This window comes from Pituophis catenifer, unplaced genomic scaffold (assembly GCF_029215685.1).
Source record: "Pituophis catenifer annectens isolate HBS135680 unplaced genomic scaffold, rPitCat1.0.hap2 SCAF_15, whole genome shotgun sequence".
Taxonomy (NCBI): domain Eukaryota; kingdom Metazoa; phylum Chordata; class Lepidosauria; order Squamata; family Colubridae; genus Pituophis; species Pituophis catenifer.
This window is the reverse complement of record NW_027256895.1, coordinates 12,435,753-12,453,780: the sequence shown is the minus strand read 5'-3', so window position 1 is coordinate 12,453,780 and position 18,028 is coordinate 12,435,753. Positions and strand designations below refer to the sequence as shown.

At 41.4% G+C, this 18,028-nt stretch overlaps 2 protein-coding genes across 2 annotated transcripts; both read right to left on the bottom strand.

Moving 5' to 3' along the window:
- Window positions 1–7,854: 7,854 nt before the first annotated feature.
- On the bottom strand, window positions 7,855–8,781 carry LOC139324375 (olfactory receptor 10G6-like). Its single transcript, XM_070954087.1, has one exon. It carries the CDS (start codon window positions 8,779–8,781, stop codon window positions 7,855–7,857), a length of 927 nt encoding a protein of 308 aa, XP_070810188.1.
- Window positions 8,782–16,313: 7,532 nt separating this feature from the next.
- On the bottom strand, window positions 16,314–17,240 carry LOC139324374 (olfactory receptor 10G6-like). The gene has a single exon (XM_070954086.1). It carries the CDS (start codon window positions 17,238–17,240, stop codon window positions 16,314–16,316), a length of 927 nt encoding a protein of 308 aa, XP_070810187.1.
- Between the last annotated feature and the right edge of the window lie 788 nt (window positions 17,241–18,028).

Below are 18,028 nucleotides of genomic sequence, written 5' to 3'. Positions count from 1 at the left end.
GAGTCAGTTATTCTTATATGTATCCAGGTGTTTGAGCAACCGTCCAATCTAATGGAACAGTTTGCTTGGAGTTAGTTCCTAAAATCTCTGACAGTTTCGGTCTCTTTTGTAGGCCTTGAGTTTACTTACAATGCTGCATGCTTTTGTTTCAGATGTAGAAAACTACCACGTCATCCTCATTCTGTCATATGTCAAGGTGCTGCTGTAGAAAACATATTTAAAAACTATTAAATTAATAAATATTCAATGTGATAGAGAAAGAGCTACTGTCTTCCCCTTTATTTCATATCTATCTATCATCTATCAAATAGTGGAGTGGGACGTGGTGGCTCAGTGGCTAAGATGCTAAGCTTGTTGATCAGAAGGTTGGCAGTTCAGCGGTTCAAATCCCTATGATTGTTATGCCTAACTGGGTGAGCTCCTGTTACTTGTCCCAGCTTCTGCCAACCTAGCAGTTCGAAAGCACGTAAAAAATGCAAGTAGAAAAATAGGGACCACCTTTGGTGGGAAGGTAACAGCATTCCGTGCGCCTTTGGCATTGAGTCATGCCAGCCACATGACCACAGAGACATCTTCGGACAGCACTGGCTCTTCGGCTTTGAAATGGAGATGAGCATCGCCCCCTAGAGTCAGGAACGACTAGGACATATGTGCGAGGGGAACCTTTACCTTTACCTATCAAATAGCGAATAGTCCATTTCACTAATAAAAGGAAACTCCTTGAAAAGTAGCTCTAGGTGGAACACTTATTTAGGGAGTTGTCTCTAGCAATCATCATTTTTCAACGACCCCAAAATCCCTATGTGCCCAGAGAGAAATATCTACTTCTGCCTAGGATCAAACTCATAGCCTCCTGATTGTGAGGGCGAGAGCTCCATCTCTAGGCCACCGCACCACTTCTGGAGTAGCAATCCTGAATATAAATAAGTTTGAAAAGTCCTTCCCTTCCAATGACTGATTGGAAAACCACAAAGATCCTGTGGCTTATTATAATATGGTTTTGTCAACTTGATACAATCTGCATCTGATATGAAAAAGAAAAAACAATATTCACTCATAACAATCATACATTTTAAGAATAAATCAGTAACCGGCAATCATAACACAGCATTAAAGAGACCTTTGAACTCATTCAATGGATTTTTTTTTTTTTTGGAGGGGCATAACTTGCCTCTTCAATGACACCTAACATGGACACCTAATGTCAAAAACATCATCAAAAAAGCACAACAAAGAATGTTCTTTCTGTGCCAACTCAGAAAGCTCAAACTGCCGAAGGAGCTACTGATTGAGTTCTACAGAGGAATTACTGAGTCTGTCATCTGCACCTCTATAACTGTCTGGTTTGGCTCTGCAACCCAACAAGAGAGACACAGATTTCAGAAGATCATTAGAACTGCAGAAAAAAACAATGGCTACCAACCTGCCTTCCGTTGAGGACCTGTATACTGCATGAGTCAAAAAGAGGGCTGTGAAAATATAGACAGACCCCTCGCATCCTGGACATAAATTATTTCAACTTCTACCCTCAAAATGACATTATAGAGCAATGCACACCAGAAGAACTAGACACAAGAACAGTTTTCCCCCCGAATATCATCACTCTGCTAAACAACTAATTCCCACCACACTGTCAAACTACTTACTAAGACTGTATTACTATTCTTATCCTTACTAGTACCTATCTCTTCCCACTTATGGCTATATCCATGTTGCTTATATCTTTACAACTTATATTGTTTTTCTTGTTTCCTAGTACTATTTGATTGCTTACGTATCTTTTCTTTTATGTACACTGAGAGCATATGCACCAAGACAAATTCCTTGTGTGTCCAATCACAGTTGGCCAATAAAAAATTCTATTCTATTCTATTCTATTCTATTCTATTCTATTCTATTCTATTCTATTCTATTCTATTCTATTCTATTCTATTCTATTCTATTCTATTCTATCCTATCCTATCCTATCCTATCCTATCCTATCCTAATTAGTATCCTATGACTATCACTAAGTGTTGTATCTTATGATTCTTGAGAAATGGGATAGCTGGATAGCTCAACAGACTAAGCACTGTGATTTAACATCAGCTGTCTGCAATTAAAGTAAGATCGAATCTCGCCAGGCTCAAGGTTGACTCAGCCTTCCATCCTTTCTAAGGTAGGTAAATTGAGGACCCAGTTTGTGGGGGCAATAAGCTGACTTTGCATAAAAATATACAAAAGTATGAAGGCTATTGCTTAAGGCACTGTAAGCCGCCCTGAGTCTCTGGAGAAGGGCGGCATATAAATCAAATTAAATATATATATAATTTTTTCTTTTATGTCTACTGAGAGCATATGCACCAAAGAAAAATTCCTTGTGTGTCCAATCACACTTGGTCTATAAAAGAATTCTAGTCTATTCTATCTGCAGCTGATATGAAAAAACAATATTCACTCATAACAATCATACATCCTAACAATAAATCAGTAACCGGCAATCATAACACAGCATTAAAGAGACCTTGGAACTCACTCAATGGATTATTATTATTATTTTTTGAGGGGCATAACTTGCCTCTTCAGTGACCATTTCCAACACTATGAACATGTCGGGGAAGAAGCTTTCGAATTCCCTCCGAGCTGTAGTGGCTCGTGTATAATGGATTGCAACCGGCAAAATTATATCTTCGTTAGGACTGCCACAAGTTGCTAATGCAGTTGCAGAGTAGCAGACGAAAGCTGTGGATGTGGATTCAGGTGATTTGCTTGCTGAGTTTTAGCTTGATAACACGTCATTGAGTTTCCATTGGGCAATTTACGGACAGCAGTTGATCTTTCTTTTCAGAGACTGCAATTTTATTTTGAGTTCTACCAAGGAGATCTTCAAACAGAGGTGTCCTTCACACAATTTAACAACTGGCTTGCCCAGAATTGAAAAGGTGAGCTGGCTCGCCTTGTGCACATGTGCGCTGCATCAAAAACACGACAATTGTATAGGACGGGATAGCACCGGGGTGGGGGTGTGGGCCCAGCCACTGGCTGTTAACTACCGGTTCACCGGAACCAGTCCGAAATGGCTGAATCCCACCCTGTCTTCAACCAGATTGAGAATGGAGGAAAAGATCTAAAAGAACTACTTTACAAAATGGGAGACTGAATTGCAAGGTGTTGAAGTTCCAAAAAAAAACCCCAGTCAGCCATTTTGAAAAAGGAGCTTGTTTGAAGCTTATATGTTGTGAGTTAGTATGATATGCCAAGTCTTTGGATGCCTTCTTAATTAGGAGTAGATGTTTTCATTCTTCTCCATTCAGAGAGCTTTGGAGGTCGGTTGTGAAGTTCTGATGGTCTCTTGCTTGATATGAACTTTCAGTGTGTAGTGAAGAATTAGGCAGACTCAGGTATCTTCACTTCTCCAGGTAAGAGCATTTAGATACTTCAGTTTTCATATCTTTTTAAAATATTGTGTTCTTCAGAGAACACACCCTGCCTTTATTCCCTAGAGATAGGGCATGTTATTTTAAATATTGCTGATTTAAGAGAAAGGCAATTACGATTGTCAGAAAGTCCACCGGGTAACAATTACTTTCGAACAATTGGCAAATTTGAAAGTTTGCACACATAATAATCAAGGAGATGATTAGCTATGAATTATGATCCTATTGTTTCCAGTGGGAATTAATTCAGAACAATTCTTTATTTTTACTCCGGATCGGACTGTCAGTCATTTTTCTGCCTTACCATTTGGCTTATCTTTTTTCTCCTCACATGCATAGTTAGAATTTCTGCTTTCCCTTGGATCAACCATAATGTTGATTTTATCTTGAAATCCATAATCCATTAATCAGCGGAATAGCTTGCCTCCAGAAGTTGTGAATGCTCCAACACTGGAAGTTTTAAAGAAGAGATTGGACAACCATTTGTCTGAAATGGTACAGGGTTTCCAGCCTGAGCAGGAGGTTGGACTAGAAGACCTCCAAGGTCCCTCCCAACTATTCTATTCTATTCTATTCTATTCTATTCTATTCTATTCTATTCTATTCTATTCTATTCTATTCTACTCCATTCCATTCCATTCCATTCCTCTCCACCCCACCCCACCCCACCCCACCCCATCCCATCTCATCCCATCCCTTCCCTTCCCTTCCCATTCCATCCCATTCCATTCCATTCCTGATTTATCTTTACCCATCACAGACAGTGAAATTTGCTGCCCTAGTTGTTGTTGTTGTTGTTGTTGTTGTTGTTGTTGTTGTTGTTATTATTATTATTATTATTATTATTATTATTATTATTATTATTTGAATTTATATCCTGCCCTTCTCCCCGAAGGGACTCAGGGCTGTGAACAGCCGAAAATTAAAATAACATACAATATAAAAGTTAAGATAACTAAAAATAAATTAAATTAATCAGCCTCCCAATTTAAAACCCCAAGCTATACAATTAAAAACTAACCCATAAAACCTATTCAGGCCAGGCCGGCTTGCTGAAATAAAAACGTCTTCAGGGCCTTACGGAAAGTGCGGAGATCCGGGATCAGCCGTATTCCGGGAGGTAGCTCATTCCAGAGGGCGGGTGCTCCCACAGAGAAGGCTCTCCCCCTGGGGGCCACCAGCCGACATTGCTTGACCGACGGCACCCTGAGGAGGCCCTCTCTGTGACAGCGTATTGGCCGGTGGGAGGTTATTGGTAGCAGAAGGCGGTCTCGTAAATACCCTGGCCTTAAGGTAGTTATGGAACATCATAAGCCATAGCGATAAACAGATAACTGTTTCATGTATTCGGGATACAAATATGTGGTTTTAGGAAGAAACCCAGGGATTTGGTTAATTCTTGGGTATGCTATACTAAAAACGTACCTCCAGTGTATGTGATCTGGCCTTGTAGGAGAGAACTTCCTTTTGGGCTGAACATTATTTCTCGTTCGAGTCTATGGTTCTATCTTAATTTTGATTTGGAAAACACCCTGTTGATTTTGATGCTTATGTTTCCAGTAGAAACAAAAGGACAAAGAAAATGGATGTTGCATGAATTGATAGTTGAAAAAAATGATAACAAAAGTTATCTGTAAAGATCCACCCTGTTCATTACTATGATATAGGAGATGACCAGGCTGAGCCCAAAAGCAGGGTAAAATGCACCATCAGTTTGGAGTCACTACATGTTGAGTGACCACACACACAAAGGTTGAGAATATATGTGGTAACTTTATTGTCTTACATAGTGACATTATATAGTTTGTTACTTTCAAGTTACAGCATACTTGGCAGAATATCATTGGCTCACAGAATCTTCCAGGTAACTTAAATCATAGGTTAATCATTACTGCTGGCTTAAGCACTTCTAATATTTGGCTATAATTAAAATCTAACACACATCACACTTCCTCTCCTCCTGTTCCTCTTGTTTACAGAATTAGGGTCTTATCTTCTAATGTAATTTCCTGGCCCTTACGTGCAAGTAACCTTCCTTATCTGAGGTTTGCCATCCAAGATAGGAAAATCCCTGCACATATGCAGATTGCGGATTCCTACAACTACACTCTCACGAGAGACCTTACTTCAACCACCTGTGAATTCCATTGATTCTTATTTAGTTGTCTTGACTATTAGTAGATCGGTTACTTGTGTATAGATAAAAATGTAATAAGTTTGAAATGCATAGAACTCAATTCCTGTTCCTGGTCGCTTGTGGTTGACACAGGATTTCCAAAGATTTAGAATAGAATAGAATAGAATAGAATAGAATAGAATAGAATAGAATAGAATAGAATAGAATAGAATAGAATAGAATAGTGGGGTTATGCCTGCCTTCCATTGAGGACCTGTATACTGCACGAGTCAAAAAGAGGGATGTGAAAATATTTACAGACCCTTTGCATCCTGGACATAAACTGTTTCAACTCCTACCCTCAAAACAACACTATAGAGCACTGCACACCAAGACAACTAGACACAAGAACAGTTTTTTCCTGAGTGCCATCCCTCTGCTAAACAAATAACTCCCTCAACACTGTCAAACTATTCACTAAGGCTGCATAACTATTACTATTAGTCTTCTCATCGTTCCTATCATCCATCTCCTCCCATTTATGACTGCATGAGTGTAACTTTGTTGCTTGTATTCTTACGATTGATATTGATATTGATTGTTTCCTAGTATGATTCGATTGCTTATTTGTACCCTATGACTATCATTAAGTGTTGTACTTTATGATTCTTGATGAATGTATCTTTTTATGTACACTGAGAGCATATGCACCAAAGGTAAATTCCTTGTGTGTCCAATCACACTTGGCCAATAAAGAATTCTATTGAGAGAGAAAGAACTATGCATGGTATCTGCATATTGAACTTACCAAGTGCTATTGCTCAAGTTCAGCGAATAACAAAGCAAAAGGATAATGCTAATTCAAATTATAATATCAGAAATATTATTACGGCATGGAAGAAGTACACGCAAAGACATACAGAAGAATTATTAAATGTATTTCAAAAACAGTTACAGTCATGCATAAACTATCATAGTTTTTTATTACAACTTAGTTGCCTAATAATTCTTCTTTTACCCTCTGATTTTTTTCCTATATGTGGAGATCTATTCACATAGGTGGTCTTGTAGGAGACAGTGTGGAATGTCAGACAGTAGTGCAAGAAAAGTCTAAATAGACACGGTGGAGGGGATGATTTGATAGAATTCTTTTTCTTCTGTGTCAAAGACAGCAGAGCTCACAGAAGATGGCTGAAAAAGGACTTTGTGAACATCTGATTTTAAGGTCTGGTTGGATGAGGTCTTCTCTAGGAGAAGAACAAAGAAACACTTGATGGGAATGATTGCTCTGTAAACTTTAGGCTTCCTTCAACATTGCTTTACATCTCAGATGCTTTCCTGGGCATCTGCTCAAGCTTTCTCTGGAAACCACCTGCAGGTGGAAGGACTATTGAGATACTTGATATACTGATTCTTTACACCTCTAAGCAGATAATCTTCACCTCCTAGATTAAGAAGAACATAGCACAGACTCACCCCCAAATTTCTAATGAGCTCCTTGTGGCTTTCTATGGAATTTGACTAGTTATACCCATAGTTTAAAGGTAAAGGTTCCCCTTGCACATATACAGTATGCTAGTTGTTCCTGATTCTAGGGGTTGGTGCTCATCTCCATTTCAAAGCTGAAGAGCCAGCACTGTCCAAAGATGTCTCCATGGTCATGTGGCCGGCATGACTAAATGCCAAAGTTGCATGGAATGCTGTTACCTTCCCACCAAAGGTTGGTCCCTATTTTTCTACTTGCATTTTTTACGTGCTTTCGAACTGCTAAGTTGGCAGGAGCTGGGACAAGTAGCAGCACTAGGGATGTGGTGGACATGGTGGATGCAGTGGCTCAGTGGCTAAGACGCTGAGCTTGTTGATCGAAAGGTCGGAAGTTCAGTGGTTCAAATCCCTAGTGCCGCGTAACGGGATGACCTCCCATTACTTGTCCCAGCTTCTGCCAACCTAGCAGTTCGAAAGCACGTAACAAATGCAAGTAGAAAAATAAGGACCACCTTTGGTGGGAAGGTAACAGCATTCCATGAGCCTTTGGCATTTAGTCATGCCGGCCACATGACTATGGAGACGTCTTCGGATAGAGCTAGCTCTTTGGCTTTGAAACAGAGATGAGCACCGCCCCCTAGACTTGGGAATGGCTAGCACATATGTGCGAGGGGAACCTTTATCTTTTTACCCATACTTTAAGAGTGGTTAGTAGAAACTTTCAGTAGATCCATAAAATACCTCAGATTTCCATCCTGAAATGATGAAGTAAACTTGACAATGCACCATGTTTCTTTTAAAAAAATGCAAACATTAGGTAGGCATAAATCTTATTGTCTATTCTGGATTCCCAGTACAGAGTTTCACCAGAGCCGTTTTCATTGCTTTGTTCCTAAGTGTGTATATCACAGGGTTCAACAAAGGAGTGATAGTGGTGTAGAACATGCTTACCACACTATCCATGGAGTCCTGAGAAGCTGGCCTCATATAACGATAAAACACAGGCAGGTAGTATATGAACACCACAGTAAGATGGGCAGTGCAAGTAGAGAAGGCTCTTTGACGTCCTTCACTGCTACGAATCTTCAAAATTGCTGTGATGATATAAGCATAAGACGCTAGGATGAGGGAAAAGCAGGTCATTGCAATAAAACCCATGTCAATGATGATCATCAATTCACTGAATTTTACATCAACGCAAGCCAGTTTCAGGATGGACGGAACATCACAGAAGACATAGTCAATATAGTTGTCCTCTCCGTAAGGCAAATGAAAGGTGAGCGACGTCAGAAATGCAGAGTTGAGGCTGCCTCCAATTATGGTACCCAAGGAGAGAAGGAGACACACTTTCCAACTCATGATGTTGGTATAATGGAGTGGTTTACAAATGGCCAAGAAGCGGTCATAAGCCATCAAGGTGTAAAGAAAAGATTCTGCACAGCCAACAGAGTTCAAAAAGAAAACCTGTGTAACGCAAGAGGCAAAGGAAATGATTTTCCCTCTGGAACTGAACCCTGCAATCACTTTGGGGACCACCACAGCTGAGAATGCCATGTCCAGGATGGAGAGATGACAGAGGAACCAATACATGGGCTTGTGCAGTTGAAGGTCAGAGATCACCACCAAGATAATCAGAGAATTTCCTGAAAGGGTGAGGGCAAACATGATGGAGAAGAATAGCAGCAAGGGTAGCTGGAATCCATGTGGATATGGAAACCCAGAAAGGATAAAGTCATATGGGGCTGATTGATTTGGACATTCCATCTGTCTTTTACTCTTATATATACTTGAAGTCTTTGCTGAATGAGCTACTCTAAGAGGCAAGTTGTCTGGAGATATTTCCTACTGGATAGATATCCCTGAGGGATGCAGAGGCTCAGTGGCTAAGATGCTGAGCTTGTCAACCAGAAGGTCGGCAGTTCAGTGGTTCGAATCCCTAGCGCCACATAATGGGGTGTGCTCCCGCTACTTATCCCAGCTTCTGCCAACCTAGCAGTTCGAAAGCACGTAAAAAAATGCAAGTAGATAAATAGGAACCATCTTTGGTGGGAAGGTAACAGCATTCTGTGCGCCTTCAGTGTTGAGTCATGCCGGCCATATGACCATGGAGACGTCTTTGGACAGCGCTGGCTCTTCGGCTTTGAATCGGAGATGAGCACCGCCCCCTAGAGTTGTGAACGATTAGCACGCATGTGCGAGGGGAACCTTTACCTTTAGATATCCCTGACAGCTTCTCTGTGTTTTGTAGGACTTGAATTCACTTACTGTGCTGTGTTTTTCTTCCCCCAGATCTTCAGAACAATGTTACATCATCCTCTTTCTGTCATATGTTAAGTGGGCATTACATGCAATACATTTTTAGAAAAATAGTAAATCAATATTCAATGTGGTGGACAAAGACCTATTATTTTTACTTTTTATTTCGTATCTCTCTATAATCTATCAAAATTATAAGCAGGCCGTTTCACTAAGAAACAGATGCTTCTAGGAAAGTATCTAGAAATGAAACTTATTTAGCAAATTCCCTTTAGCATTCCTGAATATATACAATTTTGAAAAGTATCTGGCCCTCACAAACGACTGTGGAAAAGCACAGAGATCCTGACATCTATTACTATTTGCCTTACCATAATGTTGTCTTTTTTGACTAGATATCTAGTTGAAATATGTTGTAATAATAGGGACGCGGTGGCCCAGTGGCTAAGATGCTCATCTTGTCAATCTGACAAGCTGACAAGCCTGGTGGCTCAGCAGACTGATAGCATTGTGATTAACACCAGCTGTCTGCAATTACTATAAGTTCGAATCACACCAGGCTCAAGGTTGACTCAGCTTTCCATCCTTTCTAAGGTAGGTAAATTGAGGACCCAGTTTGTGGGGGCAATAAGCTGACTTTGTATAAAATATACAAAAGAATGAAGGCTATTGCTTAATGCATTGTAAGCCGCCCTGAATCTCCGGAGAAGGGCAGCATATAAATCAAATTAAAAAAAAAATATCAAAAGGTCGGCAGTTCAACGGTTCGAATCCCTAGTGCCGCGTAATGGGGTGAGCTCCCGTTACTTGTCCCAGCTTCTGCCAACCTAGCAGTTTGAAAGCACATAAAAAATGCAAGTAGAAAAATAGGGACGACCTTTGGTGGGTAGGTAACAGCGTTCCGTTCGCCTTTGGTGTTTAGTCATGCCAGCCACATGACCATGGAGACGTCTTCGGACAGTGCTGGGTCTTCGGCTTTGAAACAGAGATGAGCACTGTCCCCTAGAAGCAGGAACGACTAGCACATATGTGCGAGGGGAACCTTTACTTTTATCTTTATGGTCTGCAGAAGATACGAATAAGTGATATTCCATCATTACAATCATAAATCATAACGATCCATCCTTGGTCCTAACACAATACTAAAGAGACGATTGCATTCACTCGGTGGTTTCTGATTTTTAGCTTTATAACATGCCATTCAATTGCTCTCGGGCATTTTATGAAAAGCAGACTGCATTTTGTTTTCCAGTTGTAGCCAGAAAATCTTCAACCCAATTGAGAAGGTCTTAATATTACTTTCCAAAATGACAGCAGAGAGAATGAGTTGCATGAATAGCAAAATAAGATGTCACAAATTCCAAAAACATGGTCAGCTGTTGTGAATTCTTGGCTTGTTGTAAGCTTTTGTGTTCTAATTTTGTAAAATATTCCAAGTCTTGTTGATTCCTTCTTAATTTGGATTAGATGTTCTCTCCCTTTCTCATCTACAGAAGATGCAGTATGCTATGGAGATATTATGGATTCTTTGAAGATATGGACCCTCTGTTTGAAATAGAGAAGTAGACATTCATGTATCCTGCTGCATCCTTTCAGCAGCATTGCTATATTTCTCCCATGACATCTTTTAAATGTTGTGTGTTTATTGAACACAATGGCTTCATTACCCAGCAATAGGGAAAGGAATGCTGTTGAATGTTCCATCAAATTCCATTGAGTATTATTTTAGAATATGGCTCATTTAGGAGAAAGGCAATTACGATCTCCAGAAATTCAACTGGGGCACAATTATTTTCAACAATAGATTATGTTGAAAGTTCAGACGTATAAATAATTCAAGAGAACAATTACCATATTTTTCGGAGTATAAGACGCTCCGGAGTATAAGACACACCTTAATTTTGGGGGAGGAAAAAAAGAAAAAAAAATTCTGCCTCTGCCTACCAGCATCCATCAGTATTTATCTGGCTAGCGTCCTGTCAGTGTGTGAGACTGTTTGGAAACTGAAACAGTATTTGCTGTGTGAGCAACAAGGAAGGAGACAGCAAGGAGCCTGGATGTGGCTTAGGTCAATTGTTCTAAAGCTGCATGCTGTGCTGATCTCTGAAACTAAAACTGAAACTGAAACTCCTCTCCTCTGCTTGTGTTTTGCTTGCTGCTTCAAACTCTGACAGTCCTTGCAGCAAATAGCGAACAGCCAGGTCAGCTTCAGCACATTATTGCAGCCTGATTCAGCATGAGCAGCTGATTGGCGAGTGGATCAGCCTCCCGGAATACCCCCAATCAGCTGTTCCAGGCTGCAGGAATTGCCAAAACCGCGAGGCACAAGGATCGCCTCTTCATGTCTCATGGTTTTGGCTACATTCGGTGTATAAGATGCACCCAAATTTTCACCCTCTTTTAGGGGGGGAAAAGTGTGTCTTATACTCTGAAAAATACGGTAGCTATTAAGACCCCATTGTTTCCAATGGGAAGTAATTTGTTATACCTGTTTATAGCAATCCAAGTGTTTTATGACAATTTTATTGAAAGCTGGCAATTATTTCCAATTTTCAGCAAAACCGGCCCCATTGTGAACCATGGGTTCACTTAATGACTTTAGTATTCATTTAACAACCATGCAAAAAGGTTGTAAAAAGGTGTCGGTCATCTAGCTGACCTGATTTGTGACCATTTTGACATACAGGCACTCCTCGACTTACAACCATAGTGAACCCCAAAATTTCTGTTGTTAAGTGAGACATTCATTAAGTGAATTTTGTCCCATTTTACGACCTTTCTTGCCTCAGTCGTTAAGTGAATCACTGTGGTTGATAAGTAAGTAAGCCTGTGGTTAAGAGAATCTGGCTTCTCCATGGACTTGGCTTCTCAGAAGGTCGCAAAAGGGGATCGCATCACCTTGGAACACAGTGATGGTCATAAGTATGAACCTGTTGCCATGCATCTGAATTTTGATCACATGATCATGTGACGACACACGCATGTATGGATGGCATGCGCACCCAAATCGCCATGTTTTGCGATGCTGCATGCATGTGTGAATGGCACGCGTGTGAAACGAGTGTGCGCCCGCGCACACTCACATTTCCGGTGCTGGGCGAACCGGTTGTTACAGTATATATGTATGAGTATGTACTCATTTCTAAAGATCTAAGTGAATGAGCCCACTGTAACAACATTGCCAAAAAGGCATTAAGAGTTGTTAACCTAATCTTGCATAGCTTCTTCTCTGGTAATGTTGTATTACTAACTAGAGCATACAAAACATTTGCTAGACCAATTCCTGAATACAGCTCATCTGTCTGGAACCTGCATTGCATATCGGACATAAATACAATCGAGAGAGTCCAGAGATATTTTACGAGAAGAGTCCTCCATTCCTCTACCCGCAATAAAATACCTTATGCCACCAGACTCCAAATTTTGGGCTTAGACAACTTAGAACTACGCCGACTTCAGTCTGATCTAAGCATAGTACATAAAATTATCTGCCATAATGTCCTTCCTGTCAATGACTACTTCAGCTTCAACCACAACAATACACGAGCAAATAATAGATACAAACTCAAGGTAAACCGTTCCAAACTCGATTGCAGAAAATATGACTTTAGTAACAGAGTGGTCAATGCCCTGTCTACTGTTGAACTCCCCCCATTCCTAAGAGGTTTGTAAGGGGTGTGCATAAATGCACCAGTGTGCCTACCGTCCCTGTCCTAATATTCCTTTTTACTTACTCTTTTCATGTATCCAAATTATGTTTATACTTTTACCTGTTATCTTATATATGCTTGACAAATAAACTTATGGTTATGATTATGGATGGAATGCAAGAAACAGGCAATAGAGATGAGAAATGAGACCAGTCAGAAGAAGAGGTATGGCTGAGTGTTGACAATTTAGAAGAAAATCAGAATGTAGTACTCAATGACTCCTCTAGGAAAGCTCATACGGAAAACAAAATGTATTGTATTTTTTTCTTGATAGAACCTTGGCCTTCGGTAATTTTTCAGAGGAGACTGCTGCAAACAGATCTCTACATTCTTGACAAGAATATTTATTTATTTATTTATTTATTTATTTATTTATTTATTTATTTATTTATTTATTTATTTATTTATTTTATTAGGCTTATATGCCGCCCTATCTCCAACGGACTCAGGGCGGCTCACAACAATAAAAACCACAATAATCCATTATACAAAGTTAAAATGCCTAATTAAATTCGATAAAGCTAAAAAAACCCATATAAAACCCCATCAGTCCAGGCCGAAGGACTCGAATAACCAAGTTTTTAATTCGTGGCGAAAGGTGCAAAGGTCAGGGGCCAATCAGAGCCCCAAGGGGAGTTGATTCCAGAGGGTGGGCGCGCCCACAGAGAAGGCTCTACCCCTGGGGGCCACCAGCCGACATTGTCTCGCTGACGGCACCCTGAGTAGGCCCTCCCTATGGGCACGAACCGGGCGATGGGATGTTGTTGCTGGCTGCAGGTGGTCTGCCAAATATCCTGGGCCTAAGCCATGTAGGGTTTTATAGGTCATCACCAGCACCTTGAATCTCACCTGGAGGGCAACGAATATACAGAAAGGTAATCTATTTCAAGACACTGTGCTCCTCAGAAAAATATTAACATCATAGCAAGAGTATCATTGCTGGGACGATGATTTTATTATGAATGTCACTACCGTATTTACAGAAAAAAATACATCCCCGAATGATCTCCAAATCTAGAAATCTGCTATTTCTTATGCTTTAATGAATACAAACAACAAAGAACAAAGCTTATTTACACAAATCGCTATATACAGTATCTGACTGAAAAAAATCATTCACCCAAATCATTCTATACAGTAAATTCATATAAACTGTCTGGTAGCTTTTATTGAGCCTCCGTAAAAACTGCAGCAAATGACTATCTCTATTTCTCTCTATTTTGTTGTATTTGCATTAGTTGATATTTCTTTGGAATCGGGTCTTCTGAGAGATAATGGAACTCCATCCAACTGTCAGGAAAGAGTTTGAGGGACCATATCTCCTAAAGATATATTATTGGAGAAGATGAGTTCCTGAAATCCACTGTGTCCAAGAGAGCAAAACACATGCAGGTTACTGGACTGAGGATTATATAAGCATCAGAATTTAATATATGGATGGATCATGATAGTCCAGGAGAGGAACTCATTAACACTTGTGGCTCCATGATGTAAACCTCAGACTTTCTTCACTGCCTTCAGAAACCCTGCAAAAATCTCTTAGATCAGAGATTACTTCAGGGCAGGGGTGGGCTTCAAAAATTTTAACAAGGGGTTCTCTGCCCGGTTGCTGGATGGGTGTGGCCTAGTTGGCCTCCTGCATGACTGTGGGGTTTTTTTTGCCCTCCCTGGGCTCCGGAGGCTTTCTTCGAGCCTCTGGGAAGGTGAAAATGGCCTCCCCAGGCTCTGGAGACCCTCTGGAGGCCAGAAATGGGCTTGTTTCTGGCTTTCCTGAACTTTCGGTATTTATTTATTTATTGTGATTTATATGCCGCCTTTCTCCCTAGGGACTCAAGGCGGCTTACAACTTCAATACAAATCACAAGACAATACAAAATTAAAATCAGTAACCCAATTAAAAAACAATTTAAAATTATACCAGTGTACCCCCAAACGGATCAGTTTAATTGGCGGAAGAGCCACGTCTTCAGCTTGCGACGGAAGGAAAGAAGGTTGGGGGCTGTCCTGAGCTCAGTGGGCAATTCATTCCAGAGGGTCGGGGCTCCCACAGAGAACGCCCTCCCCCTGGGGGTCGTCAGCCGACATTGTTTGGCCGATGGCACCCTGAGGACTCTGTGAGAGCGCACAGGACAATGGGAGAATGGCTGGAGATGGTCCTGCAAGTACCCTGGGCCTAAGCCTACCCCGGTAGGCCCGTTTTTCGCCCTCCCCGAGCCTCCGTGCGCACCCTGCACTTACCTGCATCCAAAACGGGCCGCAAGAGGATGCGTGGGGCGGGATGGGCCAGCCAGGAGTGGGATTTGGGGGTTCTCCGAACTACACAGAATCTTAGCTAGAGGTTCTCCCGAACCCCTGCGAACCCCCAACAGTCCACCTTCCGGGGAATCTTTGGAATCTTTGTCTTGGACCAACTTATGTTTCTTCTTCTCTTTTCCCTTCTAAGCAAGATATCATTCCTTGAATTATGAAAGAAAGATGACACAAAATAGCCTAGTTCAGGGGTGTCAAACTCGATTTCATTGAGGGCCGTATCAGGGTTGCGTTTTACCTCAGGGGCCAGGGTGGGTGTGGCCAGAGTGGGCGTGACCAGCTCAACATCACTCGTGTCAGGGGCACCTATGGTGGCCCAAGCACTCTGCCAGTGAAAACGGGATCCCAAGCTCTCTTTTTGGTGGCAATGGCCTCCTGCAACCCTCTGCCAGTGAAAAGGGAGCTCAGGAGGGCCACGGGCATTCCTCCCTAGCTCCATTTTTGCTGGCAGAGGCACCCAGGCTGATCCTTTGCTGTTTCCAGGGCTGCCCCTTGGGCCAGATCTAAGTACCCCATGGGCCATGTTTCACACCCCTGACCTAGTTTGTAGGGAAGGAGCTATTTATCTGCTCTTTTTCAAAACTTGCTTTGTCTAAAAATTAATCTAGCTCCAATTTCTTAACAGTTCCTCAAAAATTAGAAGAGCCCCTAAAATAGGCTAATGTACACATTCAGAACATGACTCGTGACCATTGAATTTTTGAAAAATACATATAAAAATTGTTTTACATATTTCTTGCTACCTACTCAGCAGTGGTGGGTTTCAAATTTTTTTTACTACCGGTTCTGTGGGCATGGCTTGGTGGACGTGGCATGGCTTGGTGGACATGGCTTGGTGGGTGTGGCACGGGAAGGGTACTGTAAAATCTCCATTTCCTTCTGATCAGCTGGGACTCGGGAGGCAGAGAATACATGGGGACAGGGCCAGTCAGAGGTTGTATTTACCAGTTCTCCAAACTACTCAAAATTTCCACTACCGGTTCTCCAGAACTGGTCAGAACCTGCTGAAACCCACCTCTGCTACACCAGATTCCCACCCGAGAGTTTCAGCAAAGCATTTTTCATCTCCTTGTTCCTAAGGGTATATATTAATGGGTTCAACAAAGGGGTTACTGTGGTGTAGAACATGCTCACCACACCATCCATGGAGCCCTGAGAAGCTGGTCTCAGATAATGGTACACCACAGGCAGGTAGTATATGACCACAATGGTAAGATGGGCGGTGCAAGTTGAGAAGGCTCGGCGCCGTCCTTCACTGCTACTCATTCTCAAAATAGCCATGATGATGTAAACATAGGAGGCTACGATAAGGAGAAAGCAAGTCATCGCTACAAGACCAACATCAATGAACGTCATCAATTCATTAAGTTTTGTATCAGCGCAAGCCAACTTCAATATGGCCGGAATGTCACAGAAGGCATAGTCAACATGGTTTCTTTGTCCATAAGGCAACCAAAAGGTCAATGATGTCTGAAAAGTAGAGTTGAGGCAGCCACCAATGATGGTACCCAAGGAGAGGATGAGACAGAGTCTCCAGCTCATGATGTTGCCATAGTGGAATGGTTTACAAATAGCCAAGAAGCGGTCATAAGCCATTAAGGTGAAGAGAAAGCTTTCTGCGCATCCCAGGAAGTTGAAAAAAAATATTTGAGTCACACATCCAGAAAAAGTGATCATCTCGCCCCCAGGGTTGAACCCTGCAATAACTGTAGGGACCACCACTGCTGAGAAGGCCATGTCCAGGATGGAGAGATGACACAGGAACCAATACATGGGCTTGTGGAGTCGAAGATCAGAGATCACCACCAAGACGGTCAGCGAATTTCCAGCAAGAGTGAGTGCAAACATGACCGAGAAGAAGAGGATCAAGGGGAGCTTAAATTCTTCTAGATAGGGGAACCCCGAGAGGACAAAATTGTCTGGGGAGGTTTGATTTGAGCAGACCATGTATCTGCTTTTCTTATGCTTACTTCAGCGCTTTGAGGAGTGAGAGATTTTTAGGAGGAATGTTTCATTTACAGCTAGTTCTTAACTGAGAAAAGTCATTGGCAACTTATTTGCATTCTGCAAGTTTTGCTTTTATGGCCTAAGGAGGTTTAATGGACTCCAATTCAATCTTCTTTGAAACATAGAAACCTGCATCACCTCATCATTAACATCAGCACCTTCCTTATATGACAGAGTTATCTCTCAATTATTTCCTAGGTAATTGAAAAGTATAACAGCTCTAATAAATTAATGTCCATGTCAAAGAGAAGCCACTGGATATCTTAGGTGGAAGTAGCATTATGTCAGTTCTCAGTCACATCTTCGACCATATTATTAGTTCTTTCTTGTCAACATTCTAGTCTTACAGATGTATTTATACTCTCTCTTTTATTAGGGACAACTTGGGAAAAACACCACCTCTCAAAATCCAAGACAAAATTTTGGAGTTAATGATGTTCTAGGAAAAAAAGAGAGGGGCTCAAACTATTCTCCAAAACATCTGAAGGCAGGACAAGAAGCAATGGATGGAAACTTATCAAGGAATTAAGGGACTGGAGGCTAAAACATGCTATGAACGGTTGCAGGAACTGGGCATGGCTAGTCTAGCGAAGAGAAGGACCAGGGGAGACATGATAACAGTGTTCCAATATTTGAGGGGCTGCCACAGAGAAGAGGGGGTCAAGCTATTTTCCAAGGCACCCGAAGTCCAGACAAGGAATAATGGAGGGAAACTGAACAAGGAGAGA

Coding starts and splice junctions, on each gene's coding strand:
- LOC139324374 (XM_070954086.1), bottom strand. CDS start 17,240: ATGGTCTGCTCAAATCAAACCTCCCCAGACAATTTTGTCCTCTCGGGG.
- LOC139324375 (XM_070954087.1), bottom strand. CDS start 8,781: ATGGAATGTCCAAATCAATCAGCCCCATATGACTTTATCCTTTCTGGG.